Raw genomic sequence first — 16,879 nt, forward strand, 5'->3', positions numbered from 1 at the left:
TGGTTTTCCTCTTATTAAGTAGTAGTAGTATTAGTATTAGTATTATTATTATTATTATTATTATTATCACTTCTTTGTCTATTTTTTATATTGTCCATATTGGTGCCTTGATTACTTGTTATTCTGTCTACTATCACTTGGTCACCCTTTTCTTGTAAAGCACATTTCTTGCACAATAAAAAAAAAATAAACATATATATAAAATTTCTGTTCTTCTTCTGAGTCTTGAAAGATCAAATCATCTTTCATGATTCAGGAACACATGCAAGCAGCTCGACGTAGACCCCGGTTCTCAGTATGGGATGATTTAAATCTGTAACATTGGGTACACCTTTACGTGAAAGTGCATTTACTTTAAGCTTCTTTACATTCTTTTACTGATTTATGGATTAGCCTGAATGGGAACAAGGGTTTGTACGTTTGCAGGTATATGTTTTTAAGTTTTTTCATGTAGGCGGGGGTACATGTATATGAATGTATATAAATGTATACGACAACAATCATTTGTTTACCAATCCCAGCATACTACTTTTATTCACAATGACATTGCCAAGCTTTGAATTTTCTTTTACAAGATATTTATTTCTCTCACCACCATTATCACCTCATTTTATAAGAATGTTTAGACAACTGTCTTCTACCTGTTTTATGTATCTTTTTACTTTCTGAAAAATACTTTGACTAGCTGTAAAACTTGTTTACATTTTGTTCTGAATAAAAACTTAAATAAACAATAAATTAAAAAAAGATCAAATCATTGTAGAAGTTTGTGAACTTACAGTCATCGAAGACGCCAGCGTGGGCCAGCAGCAACGTGACCAGTTTGGGGTCCTTGTCCAGCTGCATGGCATGCTTGCTCTCGTTGGAAAGCAGAGTGCAAACGTTAACAGCAAAGTCGACTTCATTGGGTAGGCCCGAAAGGAGAGACAGCACCAGTTTGTTGTAGTCACACGGCGGAACAAAGTCCGTTGACAGTCCATAGCTTTGGCGGAGATAGTCTGGAAGCAAAAGAAAAAGGTACATCAGTACATGTAAGCATTGTTGAATGTCTCAAACTGTATCAAAAGCTCCCAGGAAACAGCTGCCAGAGTGCTCTTTAATTCTGAACATCCACATGTCTGCAGTAACAGCACAGCTGGGAGGACTTGTCATCATTGATAGGTGAGCACAGAAGCTTTCACAGGCGACTTTCCTTCTCAGGGATACAGGTTTCTGCATGCTGAACTGTTTATTAAGATATGTCAACAAGAAAATCTGCTCCTATGTCCCTTCATAAACTCAAGGAGAGCTGATCTTAATCATTCCCTACCATGTAACGTTTGTGTTCCTAATGAAGGAAGGGGATAGGCTTCATTTACATTGAAATCAGGATGATTAAAATCAGAAGAAGTGACAGTGAAGGAAAGAAGGAGGAGAGGGGTAAGATAATCAAGACAGCTGGCAAGCATCGAATGCTAACCCTCTAGCTAGCTCTGTGTTCCTGTGCCACAGTCCACATGAGGCTGAATTACTCGCTGTGGTGGAGGGACATAAATTTGAACTAGGGATGCTCCGATCAGGTTTTATGGTGCCAATTCCTATACCGATCAGCCATGAGTGCCGATCGCTGCCGATCACCGATACCGATCACATGGATTTTCTGTACATTTTTCAATTTAGTTATGGTGAGTGCTACATCATCTGGGAAAAAAGGAACCATAAAATCACCTTAATTTAGAAAAAAAAACGTCTTTTTACTAACTTCTTCAAGAGAAAAAATACAAAAACCTTGCAGGCACAATGCAGCAACTATTCAGTCAAAATGACAACTGAGAGACACTTAAATGTACCTGCTATCAGTAACCCAATCTTTAACAGATTGGAAACATTAAGGCTCTCAGCAGGCTAAATAGTGCAGAAAGTAAAATAAATAAAAGACAATATGTCTCACAAGTTTGTCTTTCTGAATATGCCATGTTTGAAACTCGTGAAACTTACAGAGAATGAGATTCCTTCTTTAGGGGGACGTTTGATGTGACAGTACACTGTCTGGTGGAGCTCTGACAGCGCTACGTCTCTATGAAATATTTACATCCCGGTGGCACTTAGCGGGGCTCCAAGTGAGAGAGCAGTCGGCGGAACCCGGTGTCTTCCACCACTGAGAAAAGCTCATCTAGCCCGATTCAATTATTTTTCAGGTTATTTGCTTGGCCTTCTGACTGTCACGCTCATACAGGCGAGTGTAGCCACCGTGGGCTGTGTTAGCTGCCGTCTGACTGATGCTGCTCCGGCTGTCTTCTTTTCATTCACTGCCGTGAGTCTCAAAAACTCACCATACTCCACCAAGTGTTTGTTCTTTAAATGTCTTATTAAATTGGTTGTGTTGAGGCTTTTTTAACGTGCTTCCCCTGTGAGGTATTTTTTCGTCGCATGTGTTGCAGGATGCAAACTTTAAATCACTCTTAGACTGTATACAAGTTCCACCTGGCAGACATGTTTGTTGTGGTTTGCCGCTGTGCGCCTGCGCAGTGTGAAGGAAAGGGGGAGGGGGCACACTACACACAGGTCCTCTTCAGGCTGCAGGCTGCCAAGTATGAGCCACAGGTGATGGTTTTTTGTAATTGGCAATGAAAGGCATTGATCGGCAATGAAAGGCATTGATCGGCATACGCCGATCACGTACTTTTTCACAGAAATCAACCGATAATGATTGGTGGCCGATCGATCAAAGCATCCCTAATTTGAACAGTTTCATTGCACACAAAAGAGTCTGCATCCCTACATGCCATCAAGTCGTCAACAGTTTTTATGTTTTCCAGGAAAGGAATGTAGAGTTAGGAGAGAGCATAAACTTAAGATGTAGTGTATGTGACGTACACAAACGTAAACATTTATTCTCAATTCAGCTCACAGAAATCAGAGTAAACACAAACGACTGTAATCACAACGACGAAGCATTAAGTGCTGCTCTGACATCTGACCCTGAGAAGTTAGTCTCTGAATGATGAAACAAACAGCACTCATTGTAAAAGGCTTCGTTACAACATTCAGCGACACAAGTGCAGAGAAAAAGGAGAGCTGCCATCGTCTGTTCCCTTTTTTTGAGTTCTCTTCCTCTGCACACCTTCAGCCACTTCCACTCCCATTTATTCTTCATTTAACTGACTTAAAGCAAACTAAATGGGGCAATGAGCTGCTCAGTGAAAGCAGTTTTTACTTCCAATTAGCCTGATGAGTCGTGTCTTGTCTGACTGAGGAACATGAATGTTCTTTTAACTTTTAATTGTGTTTGTCTGTGAGTCAGTCAACCTCCATGATGGGCTTTTCATAATTAAAAAGTCTTATAATCCGGAATACTTGAGAACCCAGTGTGTGCAGGAGGAGGGAGGCAGAGCCATGACGTAAATATTCTCCAGCAGCTCAAGAGCGACAGAAGATCCCGTCTGTAAAGTGCAGTCGTTTTGTCAACAAAGAGCGAGTCTCCTCCCATGCTACGGCTTGATTTTCTGCCATCAATCATTTTGTGTGCATAGGTGTCATTTTTCCATACAGTGGGTATTTCAATTTGATGCAGGATCTTTGTAGCCTGCTGCCTCTGGAAACCAATCATAAAGCAGAAAGGAGTCCTGCTGAGTGAATTTGATTTCCATGCTGAAAAGGTTTGTGCAGGCAAATGTAATTCAGCCCAGTTTCTATTACAGCAGCAACGGCTCCTGTGTCTGCTCGTCCAGCAGCTAGCCAGCACAAACCACTGATGTAAAACAACCTATTGAACAGACAAAGCTTTACAAGCAGAATTAAAAGTGTTCGTAGGCCACAACATGACGAGACAACAGAGCAGATCAAAGCTGGGAGAGAGATGTCTGAATCCACTGTCAGAAAGCTAACTATCATGGACTCTGCCAGGCGAACGCAGCACGAGATCAGCCTGGCTGCTCGATTATATTACAGTTACATTTAAATTCAGAGCCTGAGGTACAGACAGAGTTCAGCTCTGAAAGGTCCATAATAGAGCTGCACCAATAAATCTAGCAGGCAGATATCAGGGTGTGTGAGCTCAGAAGAAACATGAAAATAAAGTAGAGGAATGCCAAACTGGCTTTCAGGTTGTTTTAAAACACAGTCTATAAATCCAAGAGCATAAAATGTGTGGCTCATATTTGAGGATTATATGTTAGGATGCACTCACTGTAAAAATCAGACCTGATACAGATATGCAAAATAACTATTTGGTGGATAGCCGCTTCAGATAGCAATGTTTGCTTTATCTTCCTGCGTGTCTGTTTGACGTGAGCTGTGAGATTGATGTAGTAAATTTACCGCTAGCCGTCCCTCCTCTTAAAATGTTTATTGAACACGTCGGACAAACTGCATGCACACAGTTTTTCTCAGAGACACTGTCGTACTCCCACTGCTGACTTTGTCTTGACATTTGACCATAAAAACAAAGAGTTTAACACCTCCTCTCTGAATCAGTAGTGAGGTGTACGAGCTTGAGAGCATTAAATGGATGAAACACAGAGATCAGGCACTTGCACTGATGCAAGGTACATTAATTACTGATTGGATGATGTCAGACAATATGGCCATTGTAAGAGCAATAATGTGATAATATACTCTAGAAGTCAAAAGTTTGTACATACCTAGGATACCTAGGACAGCTGAAGAGAGACAGGAAATGTGGGGAGTAGAGAATGGGGGAAGACATGCAGGACATGGTCCCGGCCGGGAGTCGAACCAGGGACCTCTGCGATGAGGACTATACTCTCTGTATGTGGGGTGCTTAGACAGCTAGGCCACCAGCGCTCCGTTTTTTTAATTCATTTTAATTATTTTCAACATTGTAGATTAATACTGAGGACATCAAAACTATGAAATAATCTGGTTTTGCCATAATCTGGATTACAACAGTAGTCAAATACGGCTATCCATTGTGTACTAATCCTACCTCTGAACAACACAAGTGATGGTCTCAAACACATTAAGAAGGCAAGTCATTCTACAAATGAACTCTTGACAAGGCTCATGTTAATTAGAAACCATTCCAGGAGACCACTTCATGAAGCAGACTGAGAGAATACCAAGAGTGTGCAAAGCTGTCATGATGGAAAAAGGGGGCTACTTTACAGAATCTAAAATATAAAACATATTCTGCTTTGTTTAACACTTTTTTGTTCATTCAATAATTCCATATATGTTCTTTCATAATTTTGATGTCTTTGGTATTAATCTATAGTGTTTACAATAATTACAATAAATACAAACCCTTGAATGAGAAGGGTTCCTTTAATATTTATATCACTAAGTTTAAAAAGGTCTGTATCATCAATGTTTATGGCAGGTGCATGTGTGAAAATTAAACCACAAACAGAACACTCAGTGACATATTTTATGAGCTTTTGAATCTTAAAGTTATTAAAAAGACGCACCTTTCATATTTAACAAAGTTAAAAAAATGACACCATGAAACAGATAATCAACTGGTCCAAGATAGAACAAGTAAGCTCCTGTAAATTTAGAAATTGCAAGGGTTCAGAATTGTTATTTCTGTAGCCTGGGGTCTGTAAGCTCAAGCCGTTAACAGGGCTGTGAAAGTTGTGTCTGGTCACCATGTCGATGTAAGCGCCCTGTTAGAGCTTTGTTTTTGGTGTCCATCAACCCCCGAGGGAACAATCTAGCTCTTTAAGCCACCATACAGTTTGTACTGAAAGTCACATTGAGAAAAAGGCTGTTTTAGCAGTGCAGGGGAAAAGTGCTGCAGAGAAAACTGTTGGGCTGACACACTGATGGAGGCCCGTAAAATAAGGCCCAATGTGACGGCCATTCAGCTCGCAAGGAAGTCAGCTGGACGAGTCGGATACAAAGTGAACAGGGAGTCAAAATGAGACTGAAACACTTTTTTACACTAAAAAGAACAAGTTTTATCATAGTGATTGTTTAGCACCAGGCTTCCAACTACTGATGTATCTCATCCTTATAGACGAGTAAGTCCTCATATGATAACTTAACGATACGTTTGCAAGACCTCCCTCCTCTTTAACACTAGCAGTTAACACACCAACTTTCAAAACAAACACATTTAACAAATTCAACAACAGCAGGAGCTGCCAGTGAGCTGAAAGTCACCATGGTCCTAATGTCTGATTCATCCCAGTGGTTAATCGGAGAAACATGCAAAACAAAGACAGAGTTCACAGCAGCTCTTCATGAGTCTTTTCCCATCCGGTCATGTTTCAGAGTCATTTCGCCCAGCAGGCAGAGGGAAGACTGCTAATGAAAAGAGCCCGCCACTGAAAAGCTGCAGGCTCTGATCTGAGCTGAGCTGGAGGGAAAACCAACAAGTGCTCCCTCCTTCCTTTCATGAACAAACTGCTGTCAGCAGAGTCAATTATCTGTGAGAGCAGCTTGTGGTCAACACTACAACACTGTGAGGCTAATGGACAACCTGCATTCACAGAGTGTGAGCAGGGTTGGATGGTACAGACGAGAGGTTGGCCTTGGCGAGTTGCAGAAAAATATTTGGTTTGAAATATGATGTGGTTACTCAAAGGCTGTTCTTCCATCATGAAAGCAGCAGCATGCCGAGGTTTAAATGAGTATTAGTCAGTGCTGAGGTGTGTGGGCAACGTCCAAAAAGAAAAAAAGTACCAACAGTTACTGCGAACGCATGCTTGATAGCCTTGGTTCAAACACAACAGTGCTTAACAAGGTGAGGAGTGAATTAAATGAGTCACAGCGTAATGAAAGGGATGAATGTGAAGTACAATAAGGAGGCTCATGTGTTGGTTAAAAAGATGAGAGTGTAGCTATGACAGGGATCCTCTGAAAACACAAAGCTGATAAAAACACATTTAGACCTTCTCTAAAATCTGCAGAAAATAAAGAGATCTTCAAAAGATGACGCTACAATCAGAGCGGAGGTGCGTCAATGGAATAAAATCATCTTGGAGATCAGGTGCCATTACACTCAGTTACATGAAAAAGACTTTTGGAAACTTGAAAGAACAGAACAACCTGACCAGATGGTAATATGAACGATGTCACAAAGGAGGAAGAGAATCTGATTTTATAAAAAGGGGCAGACGATTCTGGCTGGAGTTAATTGTAGCAGCTATTTTGGATTCAGTCTCAGTCTTTAGATAAAAATACCTGTTAGTGGTTTAGTCTTGATCGCTGCACTTCATTGTGTTGGTCTAACTTCAGTCGACTTGCAACAAATGAAACATTGATGTCTAGTTATACTCAAACTTTTTTTTCTCTTTAAGCTAAAAGCCAAATTCCACCAGATCCGTGTCCAGTCCATCTCCAATCCGTCACTGGATCTGATAGGTTTCTATTCTAGTCAATGTGTTAACTTCCACTGGATCCGCTTTGTTGCGTTCCATCTGTGATCCAGCAGGTCGGAACGCAACGGGTCAGATACGCAAGACTTCTATTTGTGCCGATTGCCGGAGCACGACGCATCAATCTCAACAGAGCAGATGGAGCAGGACAGGAAGTCAGGCACCAAAACAAAATGAAAACATCTGGTTAATTTTCAGAATAAAACACTCTGTTTTATCACCAGATCGTATTTCACTTAACTACAACAACAACAACCCGTCATGATGAGCCAGGCCATAAAGACAACATGGATGAAGAGGGGGAAGAGGAAAAACCTCGGTCACATGACTCCAGCTGTCCGGCGGTCCTGCTCCATGCTGCGTTGCAATAACACAACCGATAGGTGTTGACGGATGAGAGAGCACAGAGCCTGACCAGACACGGATCTGGTGGAAGTCCTGTGTAATTCAACAGCCGAGAGAGAACGTTGACCTAAAAGTACTTTCCAATGTAACTACACAAGGATAAATCTAGGCTTTGACATGGGGCTATTAATGCTGCAAAAAAAAGGGGCAAGCTTCAAATATTAATCTGACGTCACCCTGGTAGCTAGTTGTGGCACTGTCACTAGCATGCACCGCGATAACAACATCAAAGACAGGAGAAGGAAGCATGGACGCAGAGAGAGTTTGTACCTGTGTTGCGAGAGTAACAAGGTGCCCCTTGCCAAAGTAGATGATAACAGGACTGCATTGCTTCCGTTTTAACCATAGACTGTATAAATAATGGACGTAGTATCTGTGACGTCACCCATCTGTTTCTGAAGCGCTGTTTTGAGGCCAATCATTGGTGGGAGCCTTATTGGTAATGCTGAACTCAACCTAACTTCTGTCGAGCGAGTGTGAGTTTAAGAGGTGGGGTTTGAGCCTCCAAGCCAACAGCTATGTGTTCCCGCCTGTCAGTCAAGTCAGTCATGTCCTTATATGGGCAGAAACTCGTAATCTTAATATCTTCTGAATTGCGCATGAGATGATAGGGAAATACGCTATTCAGACCTAAAGTGTTTTTTTGAACTTGTTTATTTCTGCTGTAAAGATCGTCTTTTTTGAATGGGTGTGTATGTAGTTTCCGGTGTTTCTGAAGCCAGCCTCAAGTGGACGCTCAAAGAACTGCAGTTTATAACACTTCTACATGGGCTTCACATCCTGAGACCGGAGGTTGCCGCTTGGTTTTAACAGACAGATTAGAGTGAGGGAAAATACTGATTTTGAAAATTTCTATAAATCAGTGATATGTTTCTGAGCTCGTCCTCATTTCATATTGTTCATTATTTTAGTTAAAGCAATTAAAATCATTTCTGACATGAATGGCACAATTTGAATATGACAGCAGGTGCAGTGAGCATTTATGTTGCTGGCATGACGCAGTTGAAATTCTTTTTTGTTAAGCGCTCAAAGGTCCATGAATCACTTCTTCAGAAGTCATGCATTAGAGCCAGTTTAAAGAAATATGAGACTGTAGTCCCCTGAGCTTGTACTGACCTTTGACTAGCAAATACTTATATATCTTTTGATATATAATTAGCTGGTAAAATCCAATAAAGATAACAAATCTCACAAAAGGTTCTCACAATGGATGTTTTGATTTCATCTGACCCAACTTCTACAGTGGGTTTTGATTCATTCAAACATTAGCTTGTGTTTGATGGTGGATATTAGCACAACTTGTGTTTGTTGGCACTTTCCCTGTTATAGGCTTTGTGCTAAGCTGAGCTAGTTGGTTCCAGCTCCAAATAAAGAAGATAGAGACGAGAGAGGCATCATCCTTTATCTTCTCAGCCTTAAAAGAAAGAATAACCACATCTCCCAAAAGGTTAAATCATTCCTTTGAACATCAGTTCATCAAACTCAGCCTTCTTAACTACAGTACAGAAAAAATGACGTGCTTATTAACACACCACGTGGTGTTTGATTTGAAATACCTGACTAACAAATAAGACACACAGTGCCATTCATGGAGATGATTTTTCTACCTGTAATACTCCTACAGGTCTGAGCTCTACCTGAACCCTCATGTTTGTGCTACAAAGATCTTTTGTTATCATGTTCCTTTAAAATCATTTCAGCCCACTTGAAAATCCGTGGAACAAAACAGCTTTTGTTGTGGCACATTTTCCTGCATATGTTTGACCTGTGGGCTGATCAGCTTCCCATGCATCTCACACACAGCGCTGGTGAAGTGACGCTCGGGTGTAATCACGTCTAAGTGAGGATTACGTGTTTGAGTTAGAGAGAGAAAAGGACAGGATGACCTTTGGGAGAAGATGAGGAACTGAGTGAAACAGAAAAAAGAAGAGAACAGAATGAATCCATGAACCTGATGCAGATGTGAAAGGGACGAGACAAAGAGTGAAAGTGTGACCACAGAAAGAGCAAGAAAGAGAGAGAGAGACTCTTGAGTACTGTGAAATCGGGTTGACTGTGCCTACCTGACACACTGTGTTGCTGGTAGTTATAAGAGTTGGGAATTGCACCAATTGGAAGAGAGTTTTTGGGATTCCCCGGCTGCGTTTCTTCGTCATCCTCGCCGAAGTGGTGGACTTTCTCATACTTCTCCAAGTATCTGCAGAGGAGGGAGATAAAACAGACCATCAGTGAAGGCTTACTCAGTGAGATTCTGTGCTCTACGTTCTTCTTAACCTTAGTGATCAAAATTCTGTTTCTTTAGTTACACAGAACTTTTGTCTTTTCTTTTGAATGCAGAGGGCTGAAAGTCTTTGCAGCATTCTGTCTCTGTGATACAAACTTTAACTAGCCACTGGCTGTGTCCTTGTATTTCCAAACTGAAAGTTGGAACAGTTTCAGTCGACTGAACACAAAGACTCAGGACTCACAAATGTTGCCCAATTTACAAAATACACTTAACTCTTCTTCTTCTGTTGAAGCAGAACAACATGATCCACTAAAATGTCAAAGTAAATCAAGGTGGTCATGATATTCAAAGCAGCAGGAATATGAAAATAAACGTGACGTCACACATACAAAAAACAGTCACGGTATTGTCAGGAAATAATTTGCTGCAACAGCAAAACCCACGTTCATGCAAATGAAACAATCTTCCAGGACACTCAATGTGACCCAAGTACTGCAAATACAACATCCTTCATTTGCTGCAAATCATACACTGCAAGCACAATGTGAGATTTTGTTTTTGAGTCCAACAGACTCGTCATCTGAAAGACTAAACTGATTAATGATTGTGCACCTGAGGAACCCTGTCTTAAAGAAACATGTCTCCATCCATACTGGGGTTGTTCTGGAAGAGAGTAATATCTTAGTTGCTTACACTGAAAGCTAAAGTAGACTAAGTGACTAAATGAAGTAAGGGATAATGGATGGTTAGCACCTTGTTATGGGAAGAAGAATCCCGACAGGGTGAGACAAGACCCAGACGTGAATCTATCTGCCTGTTACAGCAGTCCAAAACTAATACTTATTTGCATCCACAGCTCCTTTACTCTCCAAAACTTTGTTTCACATTGATCTAGTCATCACTTAGTCACTAAACACACACACCCCTAATCTATACATCTCTACACATCAGCAGAGACCTGAGAGAGGAGGTTAACAGCAGCAACATACTGTTTGACTGGTTTGAAATGGATAGAAGCACCACTTCAGGAAGTCTTCACCCGAACATTAAACATTAGTTTGGTTAGAAATACAGTTTACATAAGACCGGTAAGACCAGGACTTTAATATCCATTTATTCACAGTGTATTCTAGTTTAATGGCTTTTGTAACGGGTAAAACTTCATCGCTAGATGGAGTCCTGGCTTACATGTGTCTCCCTGTTGCATCCAGAGCAATCATCCACTCATGAGCCGTTCAATGTTGTAAAAACTATAAAAGTATTTAGCAGATGATGCAGGATTCCACAATATTAAACAAAACTCTAGACAGACACTGTAAAAAACTGTGCGACTCCAAACCATAGACTGTAAAAAATATGGACGTAGTATCCGTGACGTCACCCATCTGTTTCTGAAGAGCTGTTTTGAAGCCAATCGGCAGCGGCAGCCATATTGCTTCTGTCGAGCCAGTGTGACGTAAAAAGGCGGGCTTTGAGCCTCCGAGCCAACAGCTGCAGTGTTCCTGCAGGCAGCTGTGCCTCTCATTGGAAGACTAGTAATCTCAATATCTTCGAAATTGCCGAATTAGAAAAGAATTCACCCCCCTCAAAGTGAGAGGACATCGAGAAATGAGCTATTCAGACTACACTGGTCTTTTGTACCAGGCTGTAAACATGTTTATTTCTGCTGCAAAGATTGTCTTTTTCCCATTCATGTGTATGTGACTTCCGGTACTTCCGGAGCCAGCCTCAAGCGGATCCTCGATGAACTGCAGCTTTTAACACTTCCGCATTGACTCGTATTTTTAGACCGGAGGTTGCCGCTTGCTCCAAATCTGTCTACCTTCCACTGACTCCTCCCACTGTCTGTGTTCTTATCAAAAAATAAACTATAATAATATGTTAAACAACCAAACCTACTATTTTTTTCTACATTCTTTACCACAACAATCTCTTAATTATACTAGGGATGCACCGATTCTACTTTTTAGGTCCCAATACTGATATCCATACCTGGGCTGTGGTATCTGCTGATACCGATACTATCCGATTGGATCCTGGTATTGATTTAACAATCTCTATTCCTTAATGTGAGGATAGAATCATGTTTTGGCAACTATAGGCTTTTCTGACTTGATGGTGAACTGTACCTGTGTGCCAAGTGCTAAACCAGAGGCTGGAATCCCTTTATTTCAAGGATCCAGAACAATTACATCCAATAACCTGTCTGTTTTTTCACACTTTAAATCCATTAATAGAAGTTTTTTTTGCTTCTTTGCAGTCGGCTACAGCTGACAAACTACTTCCTTTGGGCTCCCATTATATTTTTCATCGCGAGTGCCATCCATGGAAACATTGTGGCTGCACATGTTGCAAGTTTCCGGCGGAGTTGTTAGCAAAAGAAGCGATACATGCATCTAAACTGCAGAGCCTCTGGAGTTATCCTCCATCATGCTCTACCGGGCAAAAATACACAGACCGGCTGGCGCTGATGACATAGGAGACACACATGGCTGTTGTAAACACAGAAAAGTATAGAACTGAGATGACTAGATCTGCTATATGGATCGGCACTATAGATCGTCCCTTTATCACCGATTTCCGATCTAGTTTTTTGAGTCCAATCTAGTCGATATCCGGTACCAGGATCGGATGGGTGCATCCCTAAATTATACTAACGCTGAATAAATCTATAAACAGTCACTAATAACCAGAAACATTACTTTGCCCCATACAGCTTTGGTTCAGAAGTTTCTTTATGGTCTGACAGATTCCTGGAAAATAGAGATGGGCAATGACTTTCGAATATTCGTTCACTTGGTAAAAATCAAAGAGTTACTTTGAATATTTTCTCATTTTAAAAGTACAAGGCTTTGACGTTAGCTGCAAACTTCAAATATTAATCTGATGTCACCCTGGTAGCTAGTTGCGGCGAGAAAAACGACATCTAAGACAGGAAACAAAAGCACGGACGCAGAGAGAGTTTGTACCTGTGGTGCACTTGTTGCAGATATGTGACAAGAGAAACAGTATTCCCGCCAGACGGTGGCTATAGAGCGTCTTAAATCTGCTTGCTAACCGCATTAAATAACAGGAGGAGGAGAAGAATGATAACTGCATTAAATACCAAAAGAAGAAGAAAACATGAGCGACAGCGATTTTCTCCAACTCTGAATCTCACACTACTACACACTGATTTCCAGAGACTGAGCATGGCTGTAAAATGTAAACACACACACACATACGCTGCGTCACAGAAACACCGACATAAAGATAGTGAGGGTGGGGTGGTTAATCAAATCATCGTCGAATAGATGCTAATGATAATCAAATAGTATTTTGGCTTGAAATGCCCATCCCCACTAGGAAACCTCTTCTCAAAAGACTGTGGTGTTTGGAAAGGGTTTGAAAGTTCAAAGTGAAGACTGACTCACTTACATGCCGTGGCTGAAAACGAGAACTGCATAACATGAGATAAGCAGACAGCCTTTGTAGGAGCCAGTGTTACGACTGAGTGAGCAAAAAATGTCTTCAAAAAAGAACAGTGTTGATTTTTAAGCAGTTTTCAAACTCAAAGATGATTGTTCACCACACCAAACTCAGAAGAAAAACAAGATATGCAAAAAAAACTTTCAAATCAATCTGAAACATCTCGTTTCATTGATCAACTCATTTCAGGGTTAGCTTATCAGGAGGTCCAGGAAGTTGGTTTAGATAAAACTACTTCCACTACAAACATGTATACGAGGTTATGTGAATAAAAAGACTTCTTATCATCACAGCCTGGAGTACGAACCAGAGAACTTGCTACAACACAAACAGCTGTGAGCTCACATCAAGCTAACAGCTCAACTTTAACTGGAATCATTCTCACATTCGCAAAAAGTTTGAGAAGAAATGTCTCCATGAGCACGCAACAAATATTAATTCAAGCTTTCTTGGATTTAGTAACATCCTATGCTAATGCTGACAAACCTGCGAGACAAACAAACACACTCACACGCAGTAAAATACCTCAGCTGTGATAGTGTGGTGAACCCAGCCTGTGTGGCTGTGAGTCACAGAGCGCCCGTTTCTGAATGAGGCCCCGCTTGTTCATCGTGGCCAAGGTAATCCCCCGTCCGCTGGCTGCCGGGTGACACGCCGGACTATAAATACACTCAGCCTTCATTTGTAGAGCAAGTGAGAAAGAGAGGGAGGGAGTGAGGGAGTGTGAGAGCGGCTGAGATAGGCCCCCAGTCCCTGACTGCGGCGTCATCAACCGCTGTCTGGACACAGGCGAAGAAGAGGCTGAGGGTAAAGACGGGTGGGGGCATGAAGCAGGGAGGAGGGGAGGGAGGGGGGTGAACTGCAGCTGCTCACGTCTGCACTTCCCCTTTTTTCATACATGCACGATAAGAGGAACATCAATCCCCTCCTACTCGATAAGAGCCACAGGGCGAGTAGAAACCACAGGGCTTTCATCGTTAACTACAACTGTTCAGGGAGGTGTGTGTATCACCGACAATGAGGTGTGTTTCCCCTCCAAAATAAGAGCAAAGGGTGGGGAACCAAAGGGAATGAGGGCTAATCACCAGCAATAGGAGCTGCAAATAGCCTCTGTCATGATTATCATGTTATTTACGGTCTTGTGTGCAGTTACTCCTGGCTTCAATTACTCACATGAGGCAGATGCCGTCATGTGTGTGTGACTGTGTTGGAGTTGATTGCCCCCTGCTGGACTTGGACGAAGTCATGCAAACACACCCAAACAGACATGTTTGTCAGACTCAGGCTGAGGACTGGTTTGCTTTGTCAATAATTACATGAGCGTTAACTGACAGCAGAGCCAACTCAGAAAATACTCACGATGACAAAATGGACCATTTGCCGCCCAAAAGCTAATCTGGAGTCCCCATAGACTGATAAAGCATATGCATGAAAGGAAATGACCCTGTGTCCTGTCATGGGATTCCTGAGGCTCGAGTAAGAGCAAAGGAAGAGTCAAGTGTTCATGAAAAGGTTAGCACAGAAATAGAAGTGATGCTTAAACAAATGAGACTTTCAGAATTTTAAGCATTTCCACTTCACTTATCAGTCTGGCTCATCTTACAGCGTGGTAACTCGGTTGTCAGCAGCACTTCCTGGGTTCAACCCAAGCTTTTGGGGACAGTTTTATCACCACTAACACGTGGTACTAGTCAAAAAAAAAAAGATGCTTTTCTTGAACCATGTTGGTCTTGGAAATATTGCTTCAAAGTGTGAAGCTACAGCATCCTGCAAAAAAAAAATACTGAACAATAACTCAAAATAAGGATGTTTTATTTTGAGGACGGGGGTGGAAAAAGGTCAAAGTGAAATCCACAGACGAGGCTTCAGCGCTCAATGGATAGAATTAAATGCTTCAGCCTAAGATGTGAGGGTCAGAGAAAGATTGACAATACAGACTCTAAAAACCTTGAAGAAAACAACACTGTTGAGCCGGGACAAGCTCATAACAACATTGTAATAAGTGCTCCAATATGGGCCAAATTAAAACTGCACTCTTGGTCTATGTCGTAATAACACTTGCAACACTGTCTGCAGCAGACCCAGCCAGACAGACAGTGTTGTGCACGATAACTGGCTGCCAATATTAAATAATGCTGCATTCTTTATAAAGTATAAAATCAGCTAATGCCTTCCAACTACATTTGTGTTTTATCTGTTGCCATATTATCCATCTAAAATCCATCTCAGTCCCAAAAACCTGGTCAGGCAGTAGATGCAACTCCAGCTGTAGTGTTGCCTGGCACCAGGTGCTTTCATGAGCGCTGGCAATCTTGTCCAACATTTAGCTTTCAGATTTAAAAGAGGAGCAGAGCCGGGCTGCACTGATCTGCACTCGTGACAGTTGACACCTCAGCAGTGCATTTAAGATTCCTCTTCATTCAGGCTGTTCCTGCAGCGAGGCCAAACTGCTAACTGGAGTCAGAGAGTTTTATTGTTACATGCAACACTGATAGGTCAACACACTTTTCTACCGGCAAATCATGTTTTTGCAAAATATTGAAATCCATGCAGAAAACACTGAAACTCAGGGCACCAGCCAGAAGACACATGTAGATTGTCATCAAACATTAAAGCTGGGGTTGGTAGTCAGATTTAGATATACTTTTTGTTATACTGGTTAAAATGATCTTTATGTCCCGATGGCAATCAATACATGTGTTCTTAAAAAAATAGTGAAAAAGCTGCTATCTACATCCGGAGTAAACCTGGGAAAACACCAACCAATCCCTGCTATCAGGAGCCAAATGATGAAACCAATCAAATCCTGTCCTGCCTTTCTGCCCGCCTCCTGCAGAGCGTATGTTTGTTTGTGTTTTTAACTTTCACTATGAGAATGTTTTGGTGTTTTCTTACCGCTGAGTGAGACATGAGTTGACGTAGTGCAAAACACAAACCATGTGCTGAGAACCGGTTTTGAATCAGTCACCATCATATGGTCGCGAATCAGCGGCGCTCGTGCATGTGAGTGGGGGCGTTGTTTTGGAGGAGCTCCGTAGGGAGGGGGGGGGGGGTTAGACGGAGTCCTGAGGAAATGCTACATTCAAATTCATGCTAGTTTTTCGTGACTACCAACCCTAGCTTTAACGTCCTGCACCACCTTTTGGCGTTTCTGTGTCGCTCTCAAAAGGGGCCGCTACAGTTTGTTTGACACAACCTCCGGTCTCAAAATATGAAGCCCATGCGGAAGTGTTATAAACTGCAATTCATCGATCATCCGCTTGAGGCTGGCTGCAGAAACACTGGAAACCACATACACACCAATTCAAATAGACAATGTTTACAGCAAAAATAAACATGTTTACAGCCTGGTTCAAAAAACAGCTTGGCTCTAAGTAGCTAATTTATCGGCACACACTGTACGGGGGTGAATTTTTATCTAACGCAACGGTTCAAAAGATATTAAGATTACGAGTTT

The 16,879-nt window shown here is 41.7% G+C and overlaps 1 protein-coding gene across 2 annotated transcripts in view; it reads right to left on the reverse strand.

Moving 5' to 3' along the window:
* The window catches only part of arid2 (AT rich interactive domain 2 (ARID, RFX-like)), a 51,698-nt gene that overhangs the window by 23,298 nt on the left and 11,521 nt on the right, over window positions 1-16,879 (reverse strand). For both annotated transcript variants that reach the window (XM_034673124.1, XM_034673125.1), the window contains 2 exons: window positions 9,791-9,924; window positions 780-998 (listed from right to left, as the gene is read on the reverse strand). In XM_034673124.1, the coding sequence (XP_034529015.1) occupies window positions 780-998; window positions 9,791-9,924 (353 nt within the window). The remainder of the gene's footprint in view (window positions 1-779; window positions 999-9,790; window positions 9,925-16,879) is intronic.

This window comes from Notolabrus celidotus, chromosome 21, assembly GCF_009762535.1.
Source record: "Notolabrus celidotus isolate fNotCel1 chromosome 21, fNotCel1.pri, whole genome shotgun sequence".
Lineage (NCBI taxonomy): Eukaryota > Metazoa > Chordata > Actinopteri > Labriformes > Labridae > Notolabrus > Notolabrus celidotus.